General features: G+C 40.6%; 4 protein-coding genes and 1 long non-coding RNA gene across 6 annotated transcripts; all 5 read right to left on the reverse strand.

Moving 5' to 3' along the window:
• Positions 1-979: 979 nt before the first annotated feature.
• LOC108199492 (non-functional NADPH-dependent codeinone reductase 2-like) lies at positions 980-2,846 on the reverse strand. The gene is made up of 3 exons (XM_017367316.2): positions 2,429-2,846; positions 2,098-2,341; positions 980-1,673 (listed from the first exon to the last, which is right to left on the reverse strand). Exons 1-3 carry the CDS (start codon positions 2,746-2,748, stop codon positions 1,269-1,271), a joined length of 969 nt encoding a protein of 322 aa, XP_017222805.1. The 5' UTR covers positions 2,749-2,846; the 3' UTR covers positions 980-1,268.
• A 2,353-nt stretch (positions 2,847-5,199) lies between these two features.
• On the reverse strand, positions 5,200-6,141 carry LOC135148262 (uncharacterized). Of its 2 annotated transcripts, XR_010286231.1 has the most exons (3): positions 6,063-6,141; positions 5,861-5,983; positions 5,200-5,784 (listed from the first exon to the last, which is right to left on the reverse strand). It is a non-coding gene; the product is annotated as an uncharacterized LOC135148262 (long non-coding RNA). The 2 variants fall into 2 exon arrangements; XR_010286230.1 differs by lacking the exon at positions 6,063-6,141 and having other exon boundaries at positions 5,861-6,051.
• A 3,657-nt stretch (positions 6,142-9,798) lies between these two features.
• Positions 9,799-10,718, reverse strand: LOC108199494 (non-functional NADPH-dependent codeinone reductase 2-like; the record flags this gene model as incomplete). The annotated part of the gene is made up of 3 exons (XM_064082999.1): positions 9,799-10,043; positions 10,124-10,367; positions 10,453-10,718. Coding segments are annotated over 3 exons (717 nt in total), but the record flags the coding sequence as incomplete, so codon positions are not given.
• A 151-nt stretch (positions 10,719-10,869) lies between these two features.
• Positions 10,870-12,341, reverse strand: LOC108199489 (non-functional NADPH-dependent codeinone reductase 2-like). The gene is made up of 3 exons (XM_017367314.2): positions 11,818-12,341; positions 11,483-11,726; positions 10,870-11,392 (listed from the first exon to the last, which is right to left on the reverse strand). The coding sequence occupies exons 1-3, from the start codon at positions 12,135-12,137 to the stop codon at positions 10,988-10,990; spliced, it is 969 nt and encodes a 322-aa protein (XP_017222803.1). The 5' UTR covers positions 12,138-12,341; the 3' UTR covers positions 10,870-10,987.
• Positions 12,342-13,777: 1,436 nt separating this feature from the next.
• LOC108199484 (non-functional NADPH-dependent codeinone reductase 2) lies at positions 13,778-15,128 on the reverse strand. Its single transcript, XM_064082998.1, has 3 exons — positions 14,729-15,128; positions 14,394-14,637; positions 13,778-14,303 (listed from the first exon to the last, which is right to left on the reverse strand). Exons 1-3 carry the CDS (start codon positions 15,049-15,051, stop codon positions 13,899-13,901), a joined length of 972 nt encoding a protein of 323 aa, XP_063939068.1. The 5' UTR covers positions 15,052-15,128; the 3' UTR covers positions 13,778-13,898.
• Between the last annotated feature and the right edge of the window lie 6,313 nt (positions 15,129-21,441).

The raw sequence follows: 21,441 nt of genomic DNA on the forward strand, positions 1-21,441 counted from the left end.
TTTGACAAATGCAAGAAAATTTAATTAACTTGAATATAATACAGTCGGGACAAACCCCCAACTGTCGATACAACCAGGTGGTAAAACAAATAACATGCTAAAAACAATTAGATGATTTGTTTCCTAATCGTTTAACAGATAGAATTCAGATTTTTTGAAGCAAAAATGAAATCAAAGACATCCCAAGCGATCCAAATTGCACCAAAATCTGTGGAAACAGTAACGTCGCAATTGACCATATCACATAAAAACTATTGTTAGCCCAATGTTCAGAAACACCAATCGCATAAATCGAGATTGGAGAAGTGGCACCACAGCTATCTACATGCCGGATACCAGCTATAGACTTGCCGAAGGCACCCCAGCTATCTACATGCCGGATACCAGCTATAGACATGCCGAAAGTGTAAACCCGTGAATGATGAACAATCTTTGATTGTGAAAGGTGAGCTCTTGCAATAATCACCACCGTCCCAAATTCGATACAGTTTTTGTAGATCACCAAAAATATCAAGAAACTCATTTTCAACAGATCCAATACGAAATAAACCCAATCATGACTAAAGAAAAACATAACAAACACTCCAAAAGGAGAAACAAACCACACACTCCAAGAGGAGAGACACACAAACACCCTAATGGAGGTGGAAGAGAGGAGGGAGGCGGCTGGAACGAGATAATTATTATAATTAAATAAAAAGTAAGTTTTGATCGGGAAAAGAGGAGTATGAACTTGCAGATTACTATTCAAAATAAGAAAATCAAGCATGCATGGGAATCAATGAAACAAATCTTTGATAAGTCAATGATTTTGACCTCATAATAATTTTCTCTTTTTCTAAGAGGTGAGGGACAAATTGATTTGTAGAAAGTCTGAGGTAAATACCTGAGATGGTTCCCAGTTGCATCAAACAAAGAGGCCAACATGCAACATAGGATCTTCTGAATTCAAACAAACATTATCCTCAAACTAGGTTCCTTAGGCCAAACCAAACGTAGATCATGTCCCTATTCTAAAAGAGGAGGGAGACTGTTTTCATGAAGACCCTCGATTTAATGCAAGACAAAGTATTATGTGACATGTATGCAAATAGTACCTTGGCCATAATTTTCTTTATAAACAATCCGGCTATAGCAACTATAAATTACAAAAGGAAAACTATAATACAGTAGCAATAGAAAGAACAAGAGTGACATGTTGGCGGCTGTGCCTTATTTCAGAAGGTTTGCATATACTGATATGCCATTTTATTTGTGTAATAATCATCTTAAAGCTCTCCATCCCAGATATCCGCGACGGACTTAAAAGGACCAGTATCAGAAATAAACATATGGCCAAGGCCTGCCCTCCTTTGCGGCAGTGCAGCTATCTTCTTGGACTCTTCTTCACTCAATCCCCATTCAAATATTTCAAGATTCTGCTTTAGTCTCTCTTTGTTGTGAGACTTGGTCACAATAATAACTCCTTGCTCATAAGCCCATCTTAAAGCAATCTGGGCCACAGACTTCCCTTTCGACTCTGCAATTCCCATCAGAACCTTAGATTCCAGAACATCTTTTGTCCCCCAGAAAGCTCCTGCCGCTCCTAGAGGAGAATAAGCAGCTATTTTGATTCCATTTGCCTGACAATACTCCCTCAGTTTCCCTTGTTGCCATGCAGGGTTCATCTCCACCTTTATAAACAATAGACATCCGAAAGATTTAGAGCCTGTTTGTGGGGATTTAAGTCGAGAGCTTAAAGTTGTTTCTAATTTTAAGCTAAACTATGTTTATTTGAGTAATAACCCTGAAACTGACTTATAGTCGGAAAGAAGTCACAAACTGACTTAAAACCAGAAATTAGTTTGATGTACTTTTTTCAAAAAAAAAAATTTAATATAAAAGTTAACCATAAGTCATAAGTTATCTATATATCACTTTATTATTATTTTTTATTATCCAAATAGACATTTTAAACTCCCAACTTATCACGTTAAGTCATGATAAGCTATAAGTTACAATTTTAACCTGAGACAACCGGGCTCTTAAGTGCATGATGGTACCATGTATTTGTGCACAAGGATGAAATCGACGAGGAATTTGTGAATTTAAACTTACTTGATTGATTGCAGGAGGAATCTTAGCAAATGCCAGAATATCAGCAATTTTCTTGCAAGTGAAATTACTGACACCAATAGATTTTGCAAGGCCAAGTGTTTGGCACTCCTCCATGGCCGTCCAAACAGATTTAATATCCATCGGAACAAAATCTTCAGGGTTCAGGCGGAAAGGGTTTGATCCAGCCTTCATGCTCATTGGAAAATGTATAAGGTACTGATCAACATAGTCCAACTTCATATCCCTGTCCAACAATCAATATTAATAAAATTAAGGGCCACACAGATCTTTTGTTCAAAAATTGAAAAAAAATAGTGTGTAAAAGTAGTACCGCAAACTCTTTTGAAGGGCAGGAAGGACACAATCACCATAATTATCATTCAACCAAATCTTAGACGTAATGAAGAGTTCATCGCGGGACTTGATCAAACCACAACTGATAGATTGAGATATCGCTTCACCAAGAGCTTCTTCTGTTCTGTAAAAAGAAGCAGTATCAAACATCCTGTAACCAAGCTCAATTGCTTCAAGCACTGCTTTTATCATACTAGTCAAAAATTCTGGAGTTGGATCCAAAGTTCCTAAGCCCGGTCCCAAAACTGGCATAGCTTTTGCATTTCCAGAGCTCAGAATAATTTCTGGAATAGCCATCTTTGTTTACTAGCTAGCTGCTATTCACTTGGACCAGTTTAGTATGTATGTGAATTTTGTTTGATTGTCTTGAATGATCAACTACACCAGATATAGTAATTTACATGTAATCATCGATCTTGTTTTATTTTGTTTTATCTTATCATGCAGATATCGAGTATATTGTTTAAAACAGAGGCATTGACCGGATAAATATAAAAATAAAAGATACTGTTGAGCACTAATTGAGCCAATTTATATATGAATATCATTATTTCAAATATGTATATGAATTTTACCATTTCAATGATATAGATTCTTATTTATAGGTATTGATAAATTCTGATTGCATTTGTCGAATTTGTCCCGGCTGGATTCCGATGAGTGAATCATATTAAAACACAATACTTTGTTGAGCCATTCTCAGTTGTTACTACCTTCCAGGCATCTTTGGCCAAGCTAACTATATATGGCTGTTATAGTTAACATGATTTAACCCTTTCTCTGTTTGATGTTATTTAACCATATTATCACCTGCTCCTTAGATAATACTCACAGATGAGTCTAAAGTAATGTCAAATATGTACCTTTCAAGAAATTTTTAAAAAACAGACAAGAATACTATATATCCCCCTTGTTGTTTAGCCTAGTCTATGATTTGATCTGGACTGATCCTTGGAGGAATCTTCGCAAGAGCCAGGTTTCGTAAATTTAATTGTGTGTTTGCCTGTCTGGCACTCTTTCATGTCTGTCTAAACATCTAAACATCACATTATCTTGAAAATGTTTAAGATACTGAACAAGATACTCCGACTATATTTTTCTGAGCAATGTGAATAAAGGCGTGGCGTTTGTAGCACTGTAGAGTCTTCAGAAGGGTGGGAGGACATTATTGCCATGTTTATCACTGCACCAGAGCTTAGTGGTGATGAAGGCTTCACGCGAAACTAACTAAACCTAGACTAATAACTTAGAAAATTTTAAAAGTAGGATGAGTAGTAATATTTAAATAACAGAGCATCTACTTGGTCCTTAACAAATTTATCTTAAGTAATTAGGACTTTTCTTAAAGTGAGGGTTAATGACAATTTGATGTAACTTTTCTCTTCGGGTTAATATAAACGAAGGCGTAGATGGGAGACAGTGATGTTCAATGAAATTTATTAGTGTTGCACCTGTATCTGCTGAAGTGAACATATTTCTCTATTAGCTGGTCAAGAATATTTTTCTATGATATATCTGATTTTGACCAAGATGCAAAGAATTCTTTTTGCTAAATTCTGTTATTAGGCAGTTTTGGACAACAACTTGGTAGATTCTTCATAGCTGCTATATTCCAGTCACGCGAATATGCTTCAAATTGTTGGCTTTAAATCTGGAAATCTTACAGTAGAATCGCTGTAATAGTTTCTGCTGCATTACACAAAAACGCGGGAAATAAGCTATCATCACCTACATTATATTGGTCATGTACTGTAAATTTCTGAACTTCTGAACTCTAAAGATTTCAGACAAATTATGAATACTAGAACTAGTTCCAGTTGCAGCAAATAAAGATGAGACCGACATCAAAACAGCCTTGCAGGATATCCTGATCTGAGTATATTGTTTAAAACAGAGGCATTGACCAGATAAATATAAAAAGAGTTAATTGCAAAATGCACCCCATAACTTCGGCCCAAACGCACTTCAGTCAACATACTTTTATTATTTGCATTGTGCATCCCCCTGGTAAATATAGCGCTGCAAAATGCACCTTTTCCGTCCAAGTCCGTTAAGTGTGAGAGATTAACTCATTTTAACGTTAGTTGTCAGGGGATTAAGTGAGGGGCATAATAGGAATTTCATTTTTAAAAGACCTTCTCCCCCAAATCAGCTATATATGTCATTAAAAAGCATATTTTAGCCCTAAACAAATAACATCATCTTCTTCTCTTTTTCAGAAACGATGGCAGAGCATTGTGGGTGTGGGAACGTCATTGTAGTGAGAACATCATGGACTGATTCAAATCCTGGCCGGCGTTTCATATCTTGCGATCGTTGTCGCTATTTCCGGTGGATTGATGCCCCATTATGTGAGCGTGCAAGAATCATCATCCCAGGCTTGTTATGCAAAATCAACACTCTTGAAGCACAAGTAAATCGAGCTGCTGGTGATGGTTTGGTTATGGGGATGAGTGAAGGGGACGTATGTTCTAGCCAAAAAGAAGTGAAGCCAGTGGAGTCAATTTGTGGTTGCAAAACATCACTGAGTTTACTAATTTTGACTTGGATTGTGATATTTATTTATTGTTTGTGCAAGGTAGAAGAGGCAGGAGAGATTTGATATAGGCATGTAGCAGATGTAGCATGAACCTGTGTAATTTGTATGTTTAAAGCAAGTTGTAATGAATGGTGTTTATTGTTGGTTTGAATGAATGTTTCCAACCAACCGAAATGAATGTACCAACGTAGACAGATGTAGAGAATAAATGCTAGAAAACAAGAAATTTTGAATAGATTAAAAACTGTCAAAACCAAGACAGATGGTAGCATAAATGCAGTGATTATCTTACAAAAGAGATTGCCAAATCTTAGTCATAATACAAGTACGAAATATTAGTCTCGAAATCAAGTACCAAATTCAAGCACAAAAGAGACATACGAAGTACCAAATCTTAGTCTTAATACAAGTAGATAAATTATTGTCTTAGCCACTTCAAGACCATATTACTTCTTCCCCTTCCTCAATGCAGCTTGTAGTTGTCCAAGAGTTGCATAGTTCTTCCCATCCTTCTGAAAATATTCCACCCCTGAAGGTCCTGATTGAGCTGGTGCTTTAAAGGGCTTTACAATTCCTCCATGTGTTGCAACTGGCCTTGCAAACTGAAAAGGGGTTGATCTGGGATGGAGCCCTGCAGTTCCCTTGGTTCTTGGTGACTTTGTTGGTGAAGGATTGGGATGATTTTGTGCATACAATTCATTCTGAGCTCTTTGAAGCTCTGCCAGTTTTTGCTGCAATTCCTCTTCACTCTGTTGAGTCTCTTCTTCCTTCCTTTTTCTGTCTTCATCCACTTTCTGCAGAAGAGCAAGAAGTTGTAAAAAAACAATGAAGAGATACATACGAAAGACCAATTAGTTGTACAAATTTCACCTTAGAAGTGCAAGTTCTTAAGTTGTGTCCTTGTTCCTTGCAGTAGGAACACCTTGTTCTTGGAGGTTCCCACTTCTTGCTGCCTCCTTCCTGTTCTTCTCCCCCTTCTGGAGGTGCTTGTTTCTGTGTACATAAAAGGTTGATATTAGTGTTGTTGGGTGAAGGGTGTCCACATATTAAGAGTTAAATGGATAAACAATACCTTTAGTGGACAGCCTCTAACACACCTTCTGCCTGTCTGAGATGAAGGTATAAGTTCCCGTATTCTCTATCCCCAAGTCATCCTTTAATAAACCAAGGAACCAGTCCCAACTACTTGAGTTTTCAGCTTCAACTTGGGCCCAAGCAATCGGATACATACCCTCATTAGGATCCGTACCAACTGCAGTGAGCAAGATGCCTCCAAAAGGTCCTTTTAGATGACATCCATCTAACCCTATTAAGGGTCTGCATCCATCTAGGAAACCTTCTTTTAAAGGTCCTAAACATACATAGAACCTTTTAAATCTCCTCCCCTCAACACCTTGTTCAGCTGGCTCTGTCATTACCTTGACAGTTGATGTTGGCATCACCTTCTTGACTTCATTAGCATACTGATACAACATCTTAAACTCTTCCTCATGTTTTCCAATGATATTAGCCTTGGCCTTCCTCAATGCTCTATAAATCATATGCTCTGAAACATGACACTTCAAGTCATTTACCACTTTTGCCTGAAATGCTGCTACAGCCCACTGAGGGTTCATCCTGATTTCATGCTCATAAGCTGCTGCTATCCATGTCGAATTAATTTGTTTTTGGACCCAAGTAGGGTTGCATGTGTGTGTTGTATGCAAAGTCTTGATTTGGATATTGCTGGACCTTTGTTGCCTGATTCCATAACATTTCCACTTGCAGCCCCTTTGACAGATCCACTTAATTTTATCACCTAAATTTTTCCTTAATTTTACCCCTCTCTGGTGCAGAATGGCATGTTTCCTCACAGCTTCTCTGAATGCTTTGCCACTGCTGAATAACATCCCCATTTCGAACTGGGGATCCTCCATGTCTGTAAGTTCATTGAATTCAGGGTATTTTTCCCCTTGCTCATCACATGAAGATATGGCCATCCTCTCTACCTCACTGTCATAAGTAGTTTGTGAGGATTCACTAGCATCATCTGGGGCATATTCTTCATCATCTGATCCATCATTAACTTTCTTCTTAACACCTTCATCTGCATTTGCATCCTTAACATCTTTATTCTCCTCAAAATTCTCCTCAAAATTCTCCTCAAAATCTTCCTCAAAATCTTCCTCCAAATTCTCCTCAACTGGAGATTGAACTGCATCTTCAACATTTTGAACATTTTCTTCATTGGCAGGCTGATCTTTCTCCTCAGCTTGTACTTGTTCATGCACATCTTGTACATCTTCATTGCCAGGCTGATCTTTTTCCTCAACTTGCACATCTTCAACTGTTTTTCTCTTCCTCTTTCCCTTGGACTTACCAACAGATTTACACTTCTTTCTCTTGGACTTACCAACTGGTTGATCCTCTACTAGCTTCTTCTTTCCTTTGTCTGGGCACTTCTCCTCAACTTTCTTCTTTTTTCCCTTGGCAGGACACTTGTCACCACCCTGAACCATTTCCTCACTTTCAGCACCATCTATTATCACAGGAGTCTCAGGTGTGTTCTTGAAAAGACCCCTCAACATGGAATATCTGCCCCTCTTCCTAGCCCTGTAAGGTGGATTTGGAGGTGGAATTCTCCTAGGCTTCTTCTTAGTTTTAGGGCAATCACTTTCACTTGAGTCCATGTTTGAACTATCTCCATGGAAGCTTTTTTCCTCATCTTCTGCAGAACCCTCTTCTTCTATATCATTCAACTTCTCCTCCACTTCAACCCTAATATCCTCTATCCTCTCAATTCTTTGATCAATTGCCATTTGTGTATAAGAAAAATCCCATCCTTCACCATCATAGGCTGGCATGTTTGAGGAAACATACAGCCTTATCAATTTGTAGTTGCACTCAACCAAAGAAGATAGGATACTAATGTCTCTCTCAGTCTCCAGGGGTGATAAATTTTCAGGGGTGAATTCAGCTTCATCACACAAAAACCAAAGGTCCACCTTTTCCCCAACTAAACCTACTTCTGCAATCATGGCCTCCATTTCATGTAAATTTAGACCCACGACAGAGCACATATCAAAATAAGCTATCTTCCCACCCACATAACCAGTAATGTCTTCATTGACATGCCCACCATAGTGTAATTTAAGAGTAAAATGTAAGCTCATATCTGCATAAAAAATTACAAGTTGGAGCGACAATAAAGCACATTTACACATAAAAAAGGCAGCAATGAAGAGAATATTCTCACAAAAGCATCACTTTTTACAACAAATGGACCACAATTACAAAATGCAGCAGTTAAACGATTAGCACATGGTATGTTTTCAGAAATGTAAACATCATGGGTCCACAACTTCCTAATTAAACCCTAATTACTTAAAGCACACATCAGATATAGTATAAAAGAATCTAAATGGGGCCAACAAATCTAATTAAACCCTAATTTGTATGCATGCTACTTAAAAGGGGGGATTGACGATATTCACATGCAGATATACAGCCTCGAAAAAGGAAGAAATTTACCTTCATAGTCGGGGATTTCTTTCCCATTTGGCAGCAGAGAAACGTCGCCTTCATCGGCGCCTTGACTTTTGCTTTCATCCGAACAACTCCTTAATCTGCCTCTCATGATTGTTGGTTACCGAGTAATTACGGTTTATTAGCACTAATTTAGGGTTACTTGGTAGTCGATTTAGGGTTTACAGGGTTTACAGAGGGGAGAGGGAAAGATGAAGGGAGTGTGTGTGTTAGATTGAAAAATGCGCGGGGCTTAGTGTTTATTACATTTAGATTAAGATCTCTTAATCTCTTTTAATTAAACGGGGTTTACTGTTTTTAAATTTTAATTGCCGATTACCATTTAATTGTTAACGGTCCGTTTTTTTTGGACGGAAAAGGTGCATTTTGCAGCGCTATATTTACCAGGGGGATGCACAATGCAAATAATAAAAGTATGTTGACTGAAGTGCGTTTGGGCCGAAGTTATGGGGTGCATTTTGCAATTAACTCATATAAAAATAAAAGACACTTAATTGAGGCAATTTATATATTAATATCATTATTTCGAATATGTATATGAATTTTACCATTGCAATGATATAGATTCTTATTTATAGTTATGATAAATTCTGATTGCATTTGTCGAATGTACTATCACATCATTTATTCTCATGTAAAAATGTATTTTTCATTTTTTTGAGATAATTAATAATTTTGTAAAGATTTGCAGGTGTACAGCATATATATTTATACTGTAAAGATGAAATCTGTATAGTAGATTTTTACACCTCAAATGCATAAAGTCAAGCGACTATTAATAGAGGGAGTATTTGTTGAAGAGTACTAAGTTTATGTTGGGGCATCTACCACCTCATGGTTTAAGATTGACGGGTTACTTAACATAATATCAAAGTTCAGTTTAAATTGTTTAGTGTCTACAATTATACGATTGAGAGGAAGTGTTGCTTAGCAGAATTAAAAAAAAAAAAATTTAAACTCAGAACTGTATCCTAAATCTTCTACGGGTCAGTTCTGCCATGTCTATGTGTACAAGATGGTAGCCAGAATATGCTGCAAATATGTGGAATGGAGCTTTAGGTAAGAGGCTCAGCCCTCAGGAGTCTGGTCTAAGGTGTCTGGACAGTTATACACAGAGGACTTCATTGTATTAGTTATAAATTTCTGGTATTGGATCAAAAGCTCCTAATCCCAGTCCCAGAACTGGCATAGGTTTCGCATCCCCAGAGCTCAAACAAATTTCTGGAATAGCCCTCTTAAAATTTCTGTGCAACTTTAGTATGTACTTAAGAGTTTATTTGATTGCAGTGAAGAACAGAACTATAATAACAGAATTTGCAGATTATTCATAAGCCCATCTCAAAGCCACCTGGGCTACAGATTTTCCTTTCGACTGTGCAATTTCATTCAATACTTCAGATTCCAGCACTCCTTTGGTTCCCCAAAAGGCTCCTGCTGCTCCAAGAGGAGAAAACGCCGCTATCTTGATTCCCTTTGCCTGGCAGAACTCCTTTAACTTCCCTTGTTGCCATGCTGGATTCATCTCCACCTATCACCACAATTAGATCAGGATTCACTTTTGTTTTTTTAAGTTACACATGCTATGATGTGAATATTTACTGAACTAACTTGAACAATTGCTGGAGGAATCTTAGCAAAAGCCAGAATATCAGCAACCTTCTTGGAAGAGAAATTGCTCACACCAATAGATTTTGTAAGGCCGAGTGTTTGGCACTCTTCCATAGCTGTCCAGACCGATTTGATGTCCAGTGGAAGAACATCTTCTGGCTTTAATTGTAATATGTTTGTGTCGGGCTTCAGGCTCACTGGCCAATGAATAAGATACTGATCAAGATACTCCAACTTCATATTCCTGACAATAAAAAATAAAATATGAATTGACATTACGATTTCTTGTTTCCTAATAAGAAAAATGAATGAGCGGTCATTTATATTACTCTAGTGTCTTCTGGAGAGCAGGGAGGATACGATCTGCATGAGTATCATTGCACCATACCTTAGAGGTAAGAAAGACTTCATCGCGAGACTTGATCAAACCAAGACTAACTGCTTGACATATAGCTTCACCAACAGCTTCCTCCGTTTGGTAAAAGGAAGCGGTATCAAACATCCTATAACCAAGCTCAATTGCTTCAAGCACCGCTTTTATCACTGCTTCTGGCGGTGCAGGGGGATAACCACCTGCATATGCTACAAATATGCACTAGCCAGCATATGCTGCAAATATGTGGAATGGAGCTTTAGGTAAGAGGCTCAGCCCTCAAATATGATCACTTGGTAAGCATTGTATGATTGAAAGTGCTTGTATTGTTACCAGAAATATCAGGAATGAGGCTGAGTTGAGCAACTACAGATTACCGAACGAAAATATAAAATACATTATCACTAGAAAAAAACAGGATTGACAAATTGGCCGATGTGCCTTATTTCAGATGGTTCACCTATACTATTATATTTATGACATAAATATCCTTAAAGTTCTCCATCCCAGAGCTCCTCGAGTGTCTTGAACGGGCCAGTTTCAGAGATAAAGAACTCCGCAAGGTTTGCCCTCCTCTGCGGTATTGCAGCAATCTTCTTGGACTCTTCATCGCTCAACTCCCACCCAAAAATTTCAAGATTCTGTTTTAGTCTCTCTTTGTTGAAGCTCTTCATCACAATAACAATCCCTTGCTCATAAGCCCATCTCAAGGCAATCTGGGCTACAGACTTACCTTTCGACTTTGCAATTTCAATCAGAACCTCGGATTCCAACACTCCTTTCGTCCCCCAAAAAGCTCCTGCTGCTCCTAGAGGAGAATAAGCAGCAACCTTGATTCCATTTGCCTGACAGAAGGCCCTCAATTTCCCTTGTTGCCATGCTGGGTTCAATTCCACCTTCGTACATAAATAGATTAGTACATAGTTTTTCGATGTTAATAGAGTAGTAGTTTACTATTAATTTGTAGTTTGGGAATGCAAGCTTACTTGATTGATAGCAGGAGGAATCTTGGCAAAAGCCAAAATATCAGCAAGCTTCTTGCAACTGAAATTACTGACACCGATTGATTTTGTAAGGCCAAGGCTTTGGCACTCTTCCATAGCTGTCCAAACAGATTTGATGTCGATTGCAACAGTATCCTCAGGGTTAAGTCGAAAAAGATCTGATCCAGCCTTCATGCTCACCGGAAAATGTATAAGATACTGATCAAGATAGTCCAACTTCATATCCCTGTCCAACAATAAATAAGAAATAACTATTAGAATATAATGATCCTCGTGAAAAGCTTTTCCCTAACACCTCGTAAAAGTTATCTTATTACCTCAAACTCTTTTGAAGGGCAGGAAGGACTCGATCACCATAATTATCATGCAACCAGAGCTTTGAGGTAATAAAAAGCTCATCGCGGGACTTGATTAAGCCACGACTAATAGCTTGAGCTATTGCTTCACCAAGAGCTTCCTCTGTTTGGTAAAAAGCAGCAGTATCAAACATCCTGTAGCCAAGCTCAATCGCGTCAAGCACAGCTTTCTTTGTATTAGTTATAACTTCTGGTGTCGGATCAGAAGCTCCTAATCCAAGTCCTAGAACTGGCATAGGTTTTGCATTTCCGGAGCTCAAACAAATTTCTGGAATAGCCATCTTTTACTTATAATTTCTGGACAACTTAGTATGTACTTAGAGTTTCTTTGATTGCATTAAAAGATCAACAGAACTATATATAAACATGTGCATGTGATTAATATAATCCACTGCAACATTTCTTAGTTGAATGAGGAACCTGATCGGAAGGAGAGTAGTATCTTCAGGGACTTCTTGGACGTCATGGATGATGCTTTTATGGTACTCCACATTTTCTTTTTGATTTTTCCAAGAAATTGTTCATTGGATTTGAGATATATTAATAAACTTATAGATTGTTTAAAATAAGAAAATCAAGCATGCATGCAGGGGAATCAATGAAAGAAACCTTTGATAAATCAGTGATTTTGACCTGACAATAATTTTCAATTTTTCCAAGAGGCGAGGACAAATTGATTTGTGATACTTGTGTTGACGATATAAAGTAACATTGAAATATTATAGACTTGAGAACACGATGAAGAAGAAAATTTTAAAAATCAATATAATTGAAATTTAATAATCCGAACAATAATAAAAAATATTACTGCAGAGTCTTTTTAAGGGAAGGGATGACACGATCGCCATGGTTATCAGTGCACCAGATTTTAGAGGTGAGGAAGACATCATCGCGGGACTTTATTAAACCAAGACTAACTGCTTGAGTTATAGCTTCACCAAGAGCTTCCTCTGTTTCATAAGCTGAAGCAGTATCAAACATCCTGTAACCAAGCTGAATTGCTTCAAGCACGCTTTTACGACTTCCTCTGGCTTAAGATGGGGGTATCCACCTGTGCCTAGTCCCAAAACAGGCATAGCTTTTGCATTTCCGGAGCTCAGAGCGACCTCTGGAACACTTTTCAGAGCCATCTTTTAATCAGTATCTCCTAATAGCTAGCTTAATAAGATAATAGATATGGATAAAATTTGCAGGTGAAATGAAATCTTTCTTTGTTTAGTTCTTACAAGATCAGGTAGGTATGTAGAGATTATGATACCATTGATGTCACACACACACATCTATATCAAAGAAAAATGCATATTTAGGTTGAAAATTTGGATTTGATTTTGGCTGCTATTGGTCAGCATTTTGACTGAAGTAGTTGGCTGTTTATAGAGGTAAACAATAGAAGGCCTAAATATCTGTTCGATTCGATACAAGAAAAAATTCAGAAAAAAGGAAAAGAGCACCAAAAAGTCTGAAGACTTGAAAAAATTGGCCCTGTCTGATAATGGATAGAGGCTAAATTTAAGTTCAAATATTATTACTTGAATTTGTTGAAGAGTATAAGTTCATGTTAGGGTTTAGCCTCTGGCACCTCATGGGTTTAGATTGACAGGTTACTTAATATGATATCAAAGACCGGTTTGAATTGTTTACGGTCTGCAATTGTATGATTGAGGGGAAGTGTTGCTTAACAGAATTCAAATGTTTTAAACTCAGAACTGAATCCTAAATCTTCTACGGATCAGTTCTGTCATGTCTACGTGTACAAGAAGGTAGCCAGCATATGCTGCAACTATGTTGAATGGAGCTTTAGGTAAGAGGCTCAGCCCTCAAATATGATTTTGGATAATCACTTGGTAAGCATTGTGTGATTGAAAGTGTCTGTATTGTTACCAGAAAAATCAGTAATGAGGTTGAGTTCAGCAACAACAGATTACGAAAGGAAAATACAGAATACATTATCACTAGAAAAAACAGGATTGACAGATTGGCGGATGTGCCTTATTTCAGACGGTACGTTCACCTATACTAGTATATTTATGACATAAATATCTTTAAAGTTCTCCATCCCAGAGCTCCTCGAGTGTCTTGAAAGGGCCAGTTTCAGTGATAAAGAACTCCGCAAGGTTTGCCCTCTTTTGTGGCATTGCAGCAATCTTTTTGGACTCTTCATCGCTCAACTCCCACCCAAAAATTTCAAGATTCTGCTTTAGTCTCTCTTTGTTGAAGCTCTTCATCACAATAACAATCCCTTGCTCATAAGCCCATCTCAAGGCAATCTGGGCTACAGACTTACCTTTCGACTTTGCAATTTCCTTCAGAACCTCGGATTCCAACACTCCTTTCGTCCCCCAAAAAGCCCCTGCTGCTCCTAGAGGAGAATAAGCCGCAACCTTGATTCCATTTGCCTGACAGAAGGCCCTCAATTTCCCCTGTTGCCATGCTGGATTCAATTCCACCTTTGCACATGAACAGATTATCATATAGTTTTTCGATGTTAATAGAGTAGTAATATACTATTAATTTCTAGTTTGTGAATGCAAGCTTACTTGATTGATTGCTGGAGGAATCTTGGCAAAAGCCAAAATATCCGCAAGCTTCTTGCAACTGAAATTACAGACACCGATTGATTTTGTAAGGCCGAGACTTTGGCACTCTTCCATTGCTGTCCAAACAGCTTTGAAGTCCATTGCAGCAAAATTCTCGGGGTTTAGTTGAAAAGGGTTTGATCCAGCCTTCATGCTCACCGGAAAATGTATAAGATACTGATCAAGATAGTCCAACTTCATATCCCTGTCCAACAATAAATAAGAAATAACTATTAGAATATAATGATCCTCGTGAAAAGCTTTTCCCTAACACCTCGTAAAAGCTACCTGATTACCTCAAACTCTTTTGAAGGGCAGGAAGGACTCGGTCACCATAATTATCATGCAACCAGAGCTTTGAGGTAATAAAAAGCTCATCGCGAGACTTGATTAGGCCACGACTAATAGCCTGAGCTATTGCTTCACCAAGAGCTTCCTCTGTTTGGTAAAAAGCAGCGGTATCAAACATCCTGTAACCAAGCTCAATCGCGTCAAGCACAGCTTTCTTCGTATTAGTTATAATTTCTGGTGTAGGATCAGCAGCTCCTAATCCCAGTCCCAGAACTGGCATAGGTTTCGCATTTCCGGAGCTCAAACAAATTTCTGGAATAGCCATCATTCACTAAAAATTTCTGGACAATTTAGTATGTACTTAAGACTTAAGAGTTTCTTTGATTGCATTAGAAGATCAACAGAACTATATATAATCATGTACATGTGATTCATATTGACTGCATCATTTCATAGTTGGTGGTCCAGGGACTTCTTAGACGTCATGGATGATGCTTTTATTTGTACTTCCTTTGTCCCGCTTTTTGAAAAAATACAAAATTTTATGATGTACCGCTTAATTATTATAGTTACTTAATTATTATACTCCCTCCGTTTTGAAATACATGTCGTTTTACTTTTTTGCACGTATTTTTAAGTCCTTTGACCGTATGTCAAAAATCATTATTTTTGAAATTTTCCTTTTTTGTATAATAATATAAGATTCATACTTTTATTCAAAAAAGGAAAATTTCAAAAATAATGATTTTAGACATGCGGTCAAAAGACTTAATATTACGTGTAAAAAAGTCAAACGACCTATATTTCAAAACAGAGGGAGTAATTAAATAAAAAGTGAGTTTTGATCGGGAAAAGAGGAGTATGAACTTGCAGATTACCATTCAAAATAAGAAAATCAAGCATGCATGGGAATCAATGAAACAAATCTTTGACAAGTCAATGATTTTGAACTCAAAATAATTTTCTCTTTTTCTAAGAGGTGAGGGACAAATTGATTTGTAGAAAGTCTGAGGTAAATACCTGAGATGGTTCCCAGTTGCATCAAACAAAAGAGGCCAACATGCAACATAGGATCTCCTAAATTCAAACAAACATTATCCTCAAACTAGGTTCCTTAGGCCATGCAAACCAAACCAAACGTAGATCATGTCCCTATTCTAAAAGAGGAGGGAGACTGTTTTCACGAAGACCCTCGATTTAATGCAAGACAAAGTATTATGTGATAACGCCAATCTCCGATCCCGGTCCTTCCTCCGCCGTGACTGGTGGTTCCGTGGTGCAGCTGCTGGATGGGGGCCTACAAAACAACGCCGGCGGGGGGGTTTTGCCCCGAAGCGCCTCCGGCGTGAGAGTAAGCGTAGGTTTCGGAAGGATAAAGGTTAGAGAGAGTGTTATCTATATGTGGTGGGTGAAGGTGTTTAGCTGGTGGTTGCTAGTGGCTGAGAGTGTTTGAGTGTATGCTGAGTGCAAGTGTGTGTGAGAATGAGTGTAAAAGAGAGTGAGTTAACCCCCAGACTCTTGGTCCTTGGTCTATTTATAGGCCAAGGATTAGGGTTTGGGGGTGCGTACCTGGATCCTGGTCCTACACGTGTAGGGGTTTGATCCCCTACACGTGTCCAGGTGTCGGCGTAGAAGTAGTCTTTTGGAATGTTCCCTGGCTTGTCTTTATCGCCAGTAGTTGACCGTTATATTTGTCTTCATCGTGTCAGTCTGTGCCTTGTGCAGCAAGTGTCGGCTGGTACATATAGGGATCCCGGTCGAGAGGTATGACTCTAGCTGTACCCGGGTCCAGGACCTCACCCGGTGATATGCCCTGGTAGGGTTGAGGGATCGTCTGCCGTGTCTGGTAGCATACCGGGAGTCGGGGTCGCTGTGTTTCCGGGTGAACACAGGGGCGGGGTATCCGGGTTCTGTCATCCCGGGTTACACCCTATCATTTGCCCCCCACTCCCTTATATAGGTTTCCTATGTGAGGGAGTAGAGTGGAGTCGTTGCTTTTGCTTTTTCTGTTCAGGTAGCCGGGTAAGGGGGTTTGCTCGTGTTTCTGTACTCGGGTGAATCCGGGTAGAGGGTTTGCTTTGCCCCTCGTGTCCGGGTAGGCCCGGGTAGAGTTTCTGCTTTTGCCCCCTGTCCGGGTAGACCCGGGTAGAGGTTTTGCTTTTGCCCCCCCTGTCCGGGTAGACCCGGGTAGGGGGTTTGGGGTTTTTGCTTCCGAGTTCTTCTTTGAGTTCTCCGTGTTGAGGTTGTGTCCGGGTCTTGTGGGGGGGTTGTACTCGGGTTTGAGGGGAGTCGAACCGATTGTTGTCCCTCGGAATTCGAGGGGTCTGCAGCCGTTTTGTTTTTTGAAAATTGGAGTGGCGCGCCTTTTGAGGGAGTTATTATTACAGCTGTAATAATTGTTGAGGGGCCAATGATAAATTGCCACCTGGACCGCGATGTGACTATAAGTATCACCCTCCCTCTCAGTTTTCACTTTTTACTTTTGCCTTCGTTTTCTCTTCTTCATAGTTTCTCTGCTCCATTCTTTCACTGTCGCTCGAGAGTTTGGTTTTCCCGGAAGGTTTCGCTGGAGTCTCGGAGATCGTTGTCACTGTCATCGCAGTTTCTGCTCCGTCGCCGGTTGTAAGTCCCCTTTCATCATTTTTCTTTGTTCGCTTCTTTCATATCTCACCATTACTGTTTGTATGAGTTTCTCTTTCGAAATGCCTTCTTTTGATTTGTTGATTGTTGCGTATATGATTTTGTATGTTGTGTACGAATTGTGTATATACTTGCGGTGTGTTCCGTTTATAGGTTTTGGGGGATGGTTTGATTTTGGTTGATTTTGAGCATTCTGGGTGGGTGTGTTGGTTTCAAATTTCTGGGCTTTTGATTGATTGTTCTTGGTGAGATATATGTATCTGTACGTATAGTTTGTTGAGGGTTTGTGTTTTGATCTTGGGTTTTGCTTTGAGACGATTTTGGGAATTGTTTGTGGCTGTTTGGGATTCTCGGGGTTTTGCTTGAACCCGGGTAGGGATCTCTTACCCGGGTTGGGTAGGTTGCATGACGGTTTCTCTGTGGATGGGGTGGTACTTGGGTAGAGGCCTTCTTGTCTCTTGGGCCTTGTAAACCTTTTCATGATACTGTGGTTATAGGATCGGGATCCGGGTACCGTTTCAGTAGTTAGTAGTCTTCCTACCTTGTAGATTTTGAAAATAGGACCCGGGTAGGTGTTCTGGGAGGCACCGGTGTTGTTTTTCAGAATGATGTATCCGGGTAGTCGTAGTTACATTCTCATGATTTCCCAACTTATTGTTCCTCACATAGATTTAGGACAGGATCCGGACCCATATAAAACTTGTAATAAAATTGGTTGAATTTTGAACTGACCCGGGTTCTTCTTTCCTTTAGGTCTATGGTCCGGATCCATAAGAGGGCCAAGAGAGATATTGTTGCCTTTTCTGGTGTACCCGGACAGTATTCAAGTGACAGTGAAACCGACGAGAATCAGTCTCTTGCGGACCGGGCCCGTGAAAAGATGGTTGAGAGAGAGGTCGCCGCGTCAGGGGTCGTTTCTGAGTTTCAGAGGGTGTCGATTGCCGAGGGGAAGCAGGTGATCATGACCCCGGATGGGATGTGGGCGGGGTCGAAGTCATATTTTATCACCAAGGCTCCTCTCGCGAAGGAGACAGAGTTTTATAAGAGCCTTGCCCCTTTTTATAAACACAAACATCCGGGTGGTCCGTTGGGGCCCTACAACAAAGAGGAATTCGACGAACGATTTAAAAAATATGCGGTTGCCCGGGCTCCATATCCTGTCAGGAGTTCGTTTAGGGAGTTGCCGTGGAAAGTCCAGGACCGGTTGATCCGGGTTGCTTTCCAGCTGCCGGATGCAGTTGAATGGAGGTGGCCGGAGCCTGAGGAAAGGATCTACCACAGACCGGCTGATGGGTTTGTTCCAGTGTGGATGGAGCACCTGAGATCCGGGTGGAACCCAAGGTGGCATTTGTTCTTCCGTCATCTTTGCAAGTACGAATATAAATGCTCTCCGATGCAGATCACCCCAAACGCGATCAAGTGGATGACTTGGTTTTTATGTGCTTGCAACAAGATGGGTTATCAGCCTACATTCAAGTTGTTCCATATGCTTTTCCAGTTTAAGAAATCCGGTGAAAAACCGTTGTATGAGCTCCGTTTCCGGTCCAAGGAATGTGGTTTGGGGCCCGGGTTCCTGAAGCCGGTGATGCATCAGACTTCTCTGAAGAATTGGAACCGTGAAGTTCTGATGCTGAAGGGCCTCGATATTGACTATATGCCTTACCTTGTCACAGATGATACGTTGGTGAGAACGAATTTCGATGCCCCGGGTGCGTCGGGGAAATTCCGAGATCAGCTGATGGAGTTTTGCGGGTGTCTCGGGCAGCAACTGACCCGGGATACCTTTATGCAATTTGATAAGCTGCATGAATGGGGATGTAAGTTCCCTTGTTCTTTAGCCGTGTAGGGTGATCTGGATTGTCTGTCTGTCTTCTTATGTTCTCGTGTTCGTGTTGTACTTTTGTCTTAGAAGTTTTTCCTATGTAGGATGAGGCAGGCGGACCCGGGTGGTGTTTTACCCGGGTTCTCTTTGTTATCTGTATTACTTTTGCTTGGATGATGTCTACTTGTGGATTTTGGTTACTTGCTTGTCTATACTTGTTCGTGTGACTCGGTTATCTGCTTTTCTTTGCAGGTTTGCCATATTTTGACAAGGACGCTTGGAAGAAGATGGCCAACGATTCTTTTGCTGTGGCTTTAAGGAACTTGGGGGGAACTCACACAATCCCAAAGTCTGCTGCCAAGTCCAAATCTGGGTCAGGAAAAAATGATGAATCCGGGTCCTCCCAGCAAGGAGCGGCTGGTGGAGAGTCAAGTGTTGCCGTAGAAAAAGTTGCCCTCGGGATGACTGCCGAGGTTCAGGAGTCTGGCAGCCCGGATCTAGTTACCCGGGGGACGAAGAGGAAGCAACCCTCGGCGAGGAAGGCCCCCGCGAAGGTTCCTAAGGTCCGGGCCGGCCGGGGTAAGGAGATAATGGCAGAGTCCGAGTCTGACACTGATGAGAGCGAGGACCCGGAGAGGGAGGATACCCAGGTTGCTCTTGGTGCTGGCAAGTACTCGGCCAGGGAGATAATTAAGCTGATGTCTGGTATCCCAACTGATGAGGACTGGGTGAAGATGGATGACACCGGACTGGTGAATACTTTCCGGGAGATCGGGAGTCTTTGGGGGCAGGTAGATGTGATTTGGCTTTCCTTCTTCTTTTGTCTTATTTCCAAGTTAATGCTTTGTCTTTTAGACCGTTAATTTTGTGGATCCGGGTTTGCAGCTTGGAGCTCGGCTGGCCGGGTTCAACACCATAGCTTTTGATGTTATCAAGTCGGAGAGGGATACTGCTGAAGCGTGTGGGGAGAGGACCCGGAAGGCTGAGTCAAGCTTAGCTCAGGAGAGGTCGGCCAAGGAGAAGTTGGAATCTGAGATGGATAAGCGGGTGAAGGAGGCCGAGACCCGGATGCAGGCGGAGTGGAAGACGAAAGTAGATGATGCTGAGGTCCGGGCTGCTGATGCCGAAAAGAAAGCGTCCGGGCTCGAGGAGGAAGTGGGCAACCTGAAGAAGGCCTTAGAGGAGCGGAAGGAGGCTGGGGTTGTTATTGCCGAGTTCCAGAAGTCGACTGCCTATGCTGATGCTCTTAACCAGGCTGCGGCCGCCGAGGTGGTCCGGTGCTGGCATGTGTCCGAGCGGCACATTAAATCTGATCCGGAGGCTAATCTTCAGAGTTTCATAGAGGCGTATCTCGCAGCTAAGGACGATATCAAAGCCGGGAAGGGGGAACCCGAGCCTTACGAAGGCCCTTCTCCGAGTTTTATTGTTCCTGCTAACCCGGGTAACCCCGTTGTTCCGACTGCCTCGGATGTGCCCGTTGACCCGGATTCTCAGGCCAACAACTCTTCAGCAAACGATCCTCCTATCCCTTAGCTTTTATTTCCTTTAATTTTGAACATGTTGTCTGAAACAATCTTTTGTAACTCTGAATTTGTCCACTGCTTGGATTTGAATATTTGTCCGGGGTCTATGTAGACCCGGGTTTATGGATGGTTGCTCTTGCTGTTTCTTATCAAAGTATTTTCTTGTCATGTCTGCCTGTGAATTCTTTCGTTTGTCTTGTATATTGTTTCATACAGGTGCACCCGGATAATGTCTATCCGGGTTGGTTGCTTAGAGTAGGTTAGTACTTGAAAACCTTTCCAAGTAGAGATATACAGGTGTACCCGGATTGGTTGCTTGAGATGATTTTGTACTCAGAAATTGTTCTAAGTAGTGTAGATCTACCCGGGTGAAGGTTATCCCGGGTTGACTGCTTAAGTATGTTTGCACTTAGAATTTCTCTAAGTAAAATAGATTGATCCGGTCGGCACCTACCCGGGTTGGTTGCTCAAACATGTTGGCACTTAGAATTTTTTCCTAAGTAAATGAAATAGGTGGGCCCGGGTAGCATATACCCGGGTTAATTGTCTAAATGGCTTGCTCTTAGTCTTTATACTTAGAAATTTTTCCAAGTTAGTGATTGCATGGATGGACCCGGGTATATCCTTCCGGGTTGAATGCTTTCTTGGCTTTTATACTTAGAAATTTTCCGAGTTAAATGGTTGCATGGATGGACCCGGGTAGATACTTCCCGGGTTGCTTGTTTTCTTAGCT

Source organism: Daucus carota, chromosome 8 (assembly GCF_001625215.2).
Source record: "Daucus carota subsp. sativus chromosome 8, DH1 v3.0, whole genome shotgun sequence".
NCBI classification, from domain to species: Eukaryota; Viridiplantae; Streptophyta; class Magnoliopsida; order Apiales; family Apiaceae; genus Daucus; species Daucus carota.

Coding starts and splice junctions, on each gene's coding strand:
- LOC108199492 (XM_017367316.2), bottom strand. CDS start 2,748: ATGGCTATTCCAGAAATTATTCTGAGCTCTGGAAATGCAAAAGCTATG. Junction 2,342..2,428: donor GCCCTTCAAAAGAGTTTGCG/GTACTACTTTTA, acceptor ATTGTTGGACAG/GGATATGAAGTTGGACTATG. Junction 1,674..2,097: donor TTCCTCCTGCAATCAATCAA/GTAAGTTTAAAT, acceptor TTGTTTATAAAG/GTGGAGATGAACCCTGCATG.
- LOC108199489 (XM_017367314.2), bottom strand. CDS start 12,137: ATGGCTATTCCAGAAATTTGTTTGAGCTCCGGAAATGCAAAACCTATG. Junction 11,727..11,817: donor GCCCTTCAAAAGAGTTTGAG/GTAATAAGATAA, acceptor ATTGTTGGACAG/GGATATGAAGTTGGACTATC. Junction 11,393..11,482: donor TTCCTCCTGCTATCAATCAA/GTAAGCTTGCAT, acceptor TTATGTACGAAG/GTGGAATTGAACCCAGCATG.
- LOC108199484 (XM_064082998.1), bottom strand. CDS start 15,051: ATGATGGCTATTCCAGAAATTTGTTTGAGCTCCGGAAATGCGAAACCT. Junction 14,638..14,728: donor GCCCTTCAAAAGAGTTTGAG/GTAATCAGGTAG, acceptor ATTGTTGGACAG/GGATATGAAGTTGGACTATC. Junction 14,304..14,393: donor TTCCTCCAGCAATCAATCAA/GTAAGCTTGCAT, acceptor TCATGTGCAAAG/GTGGAATTGAATCCAGCATG.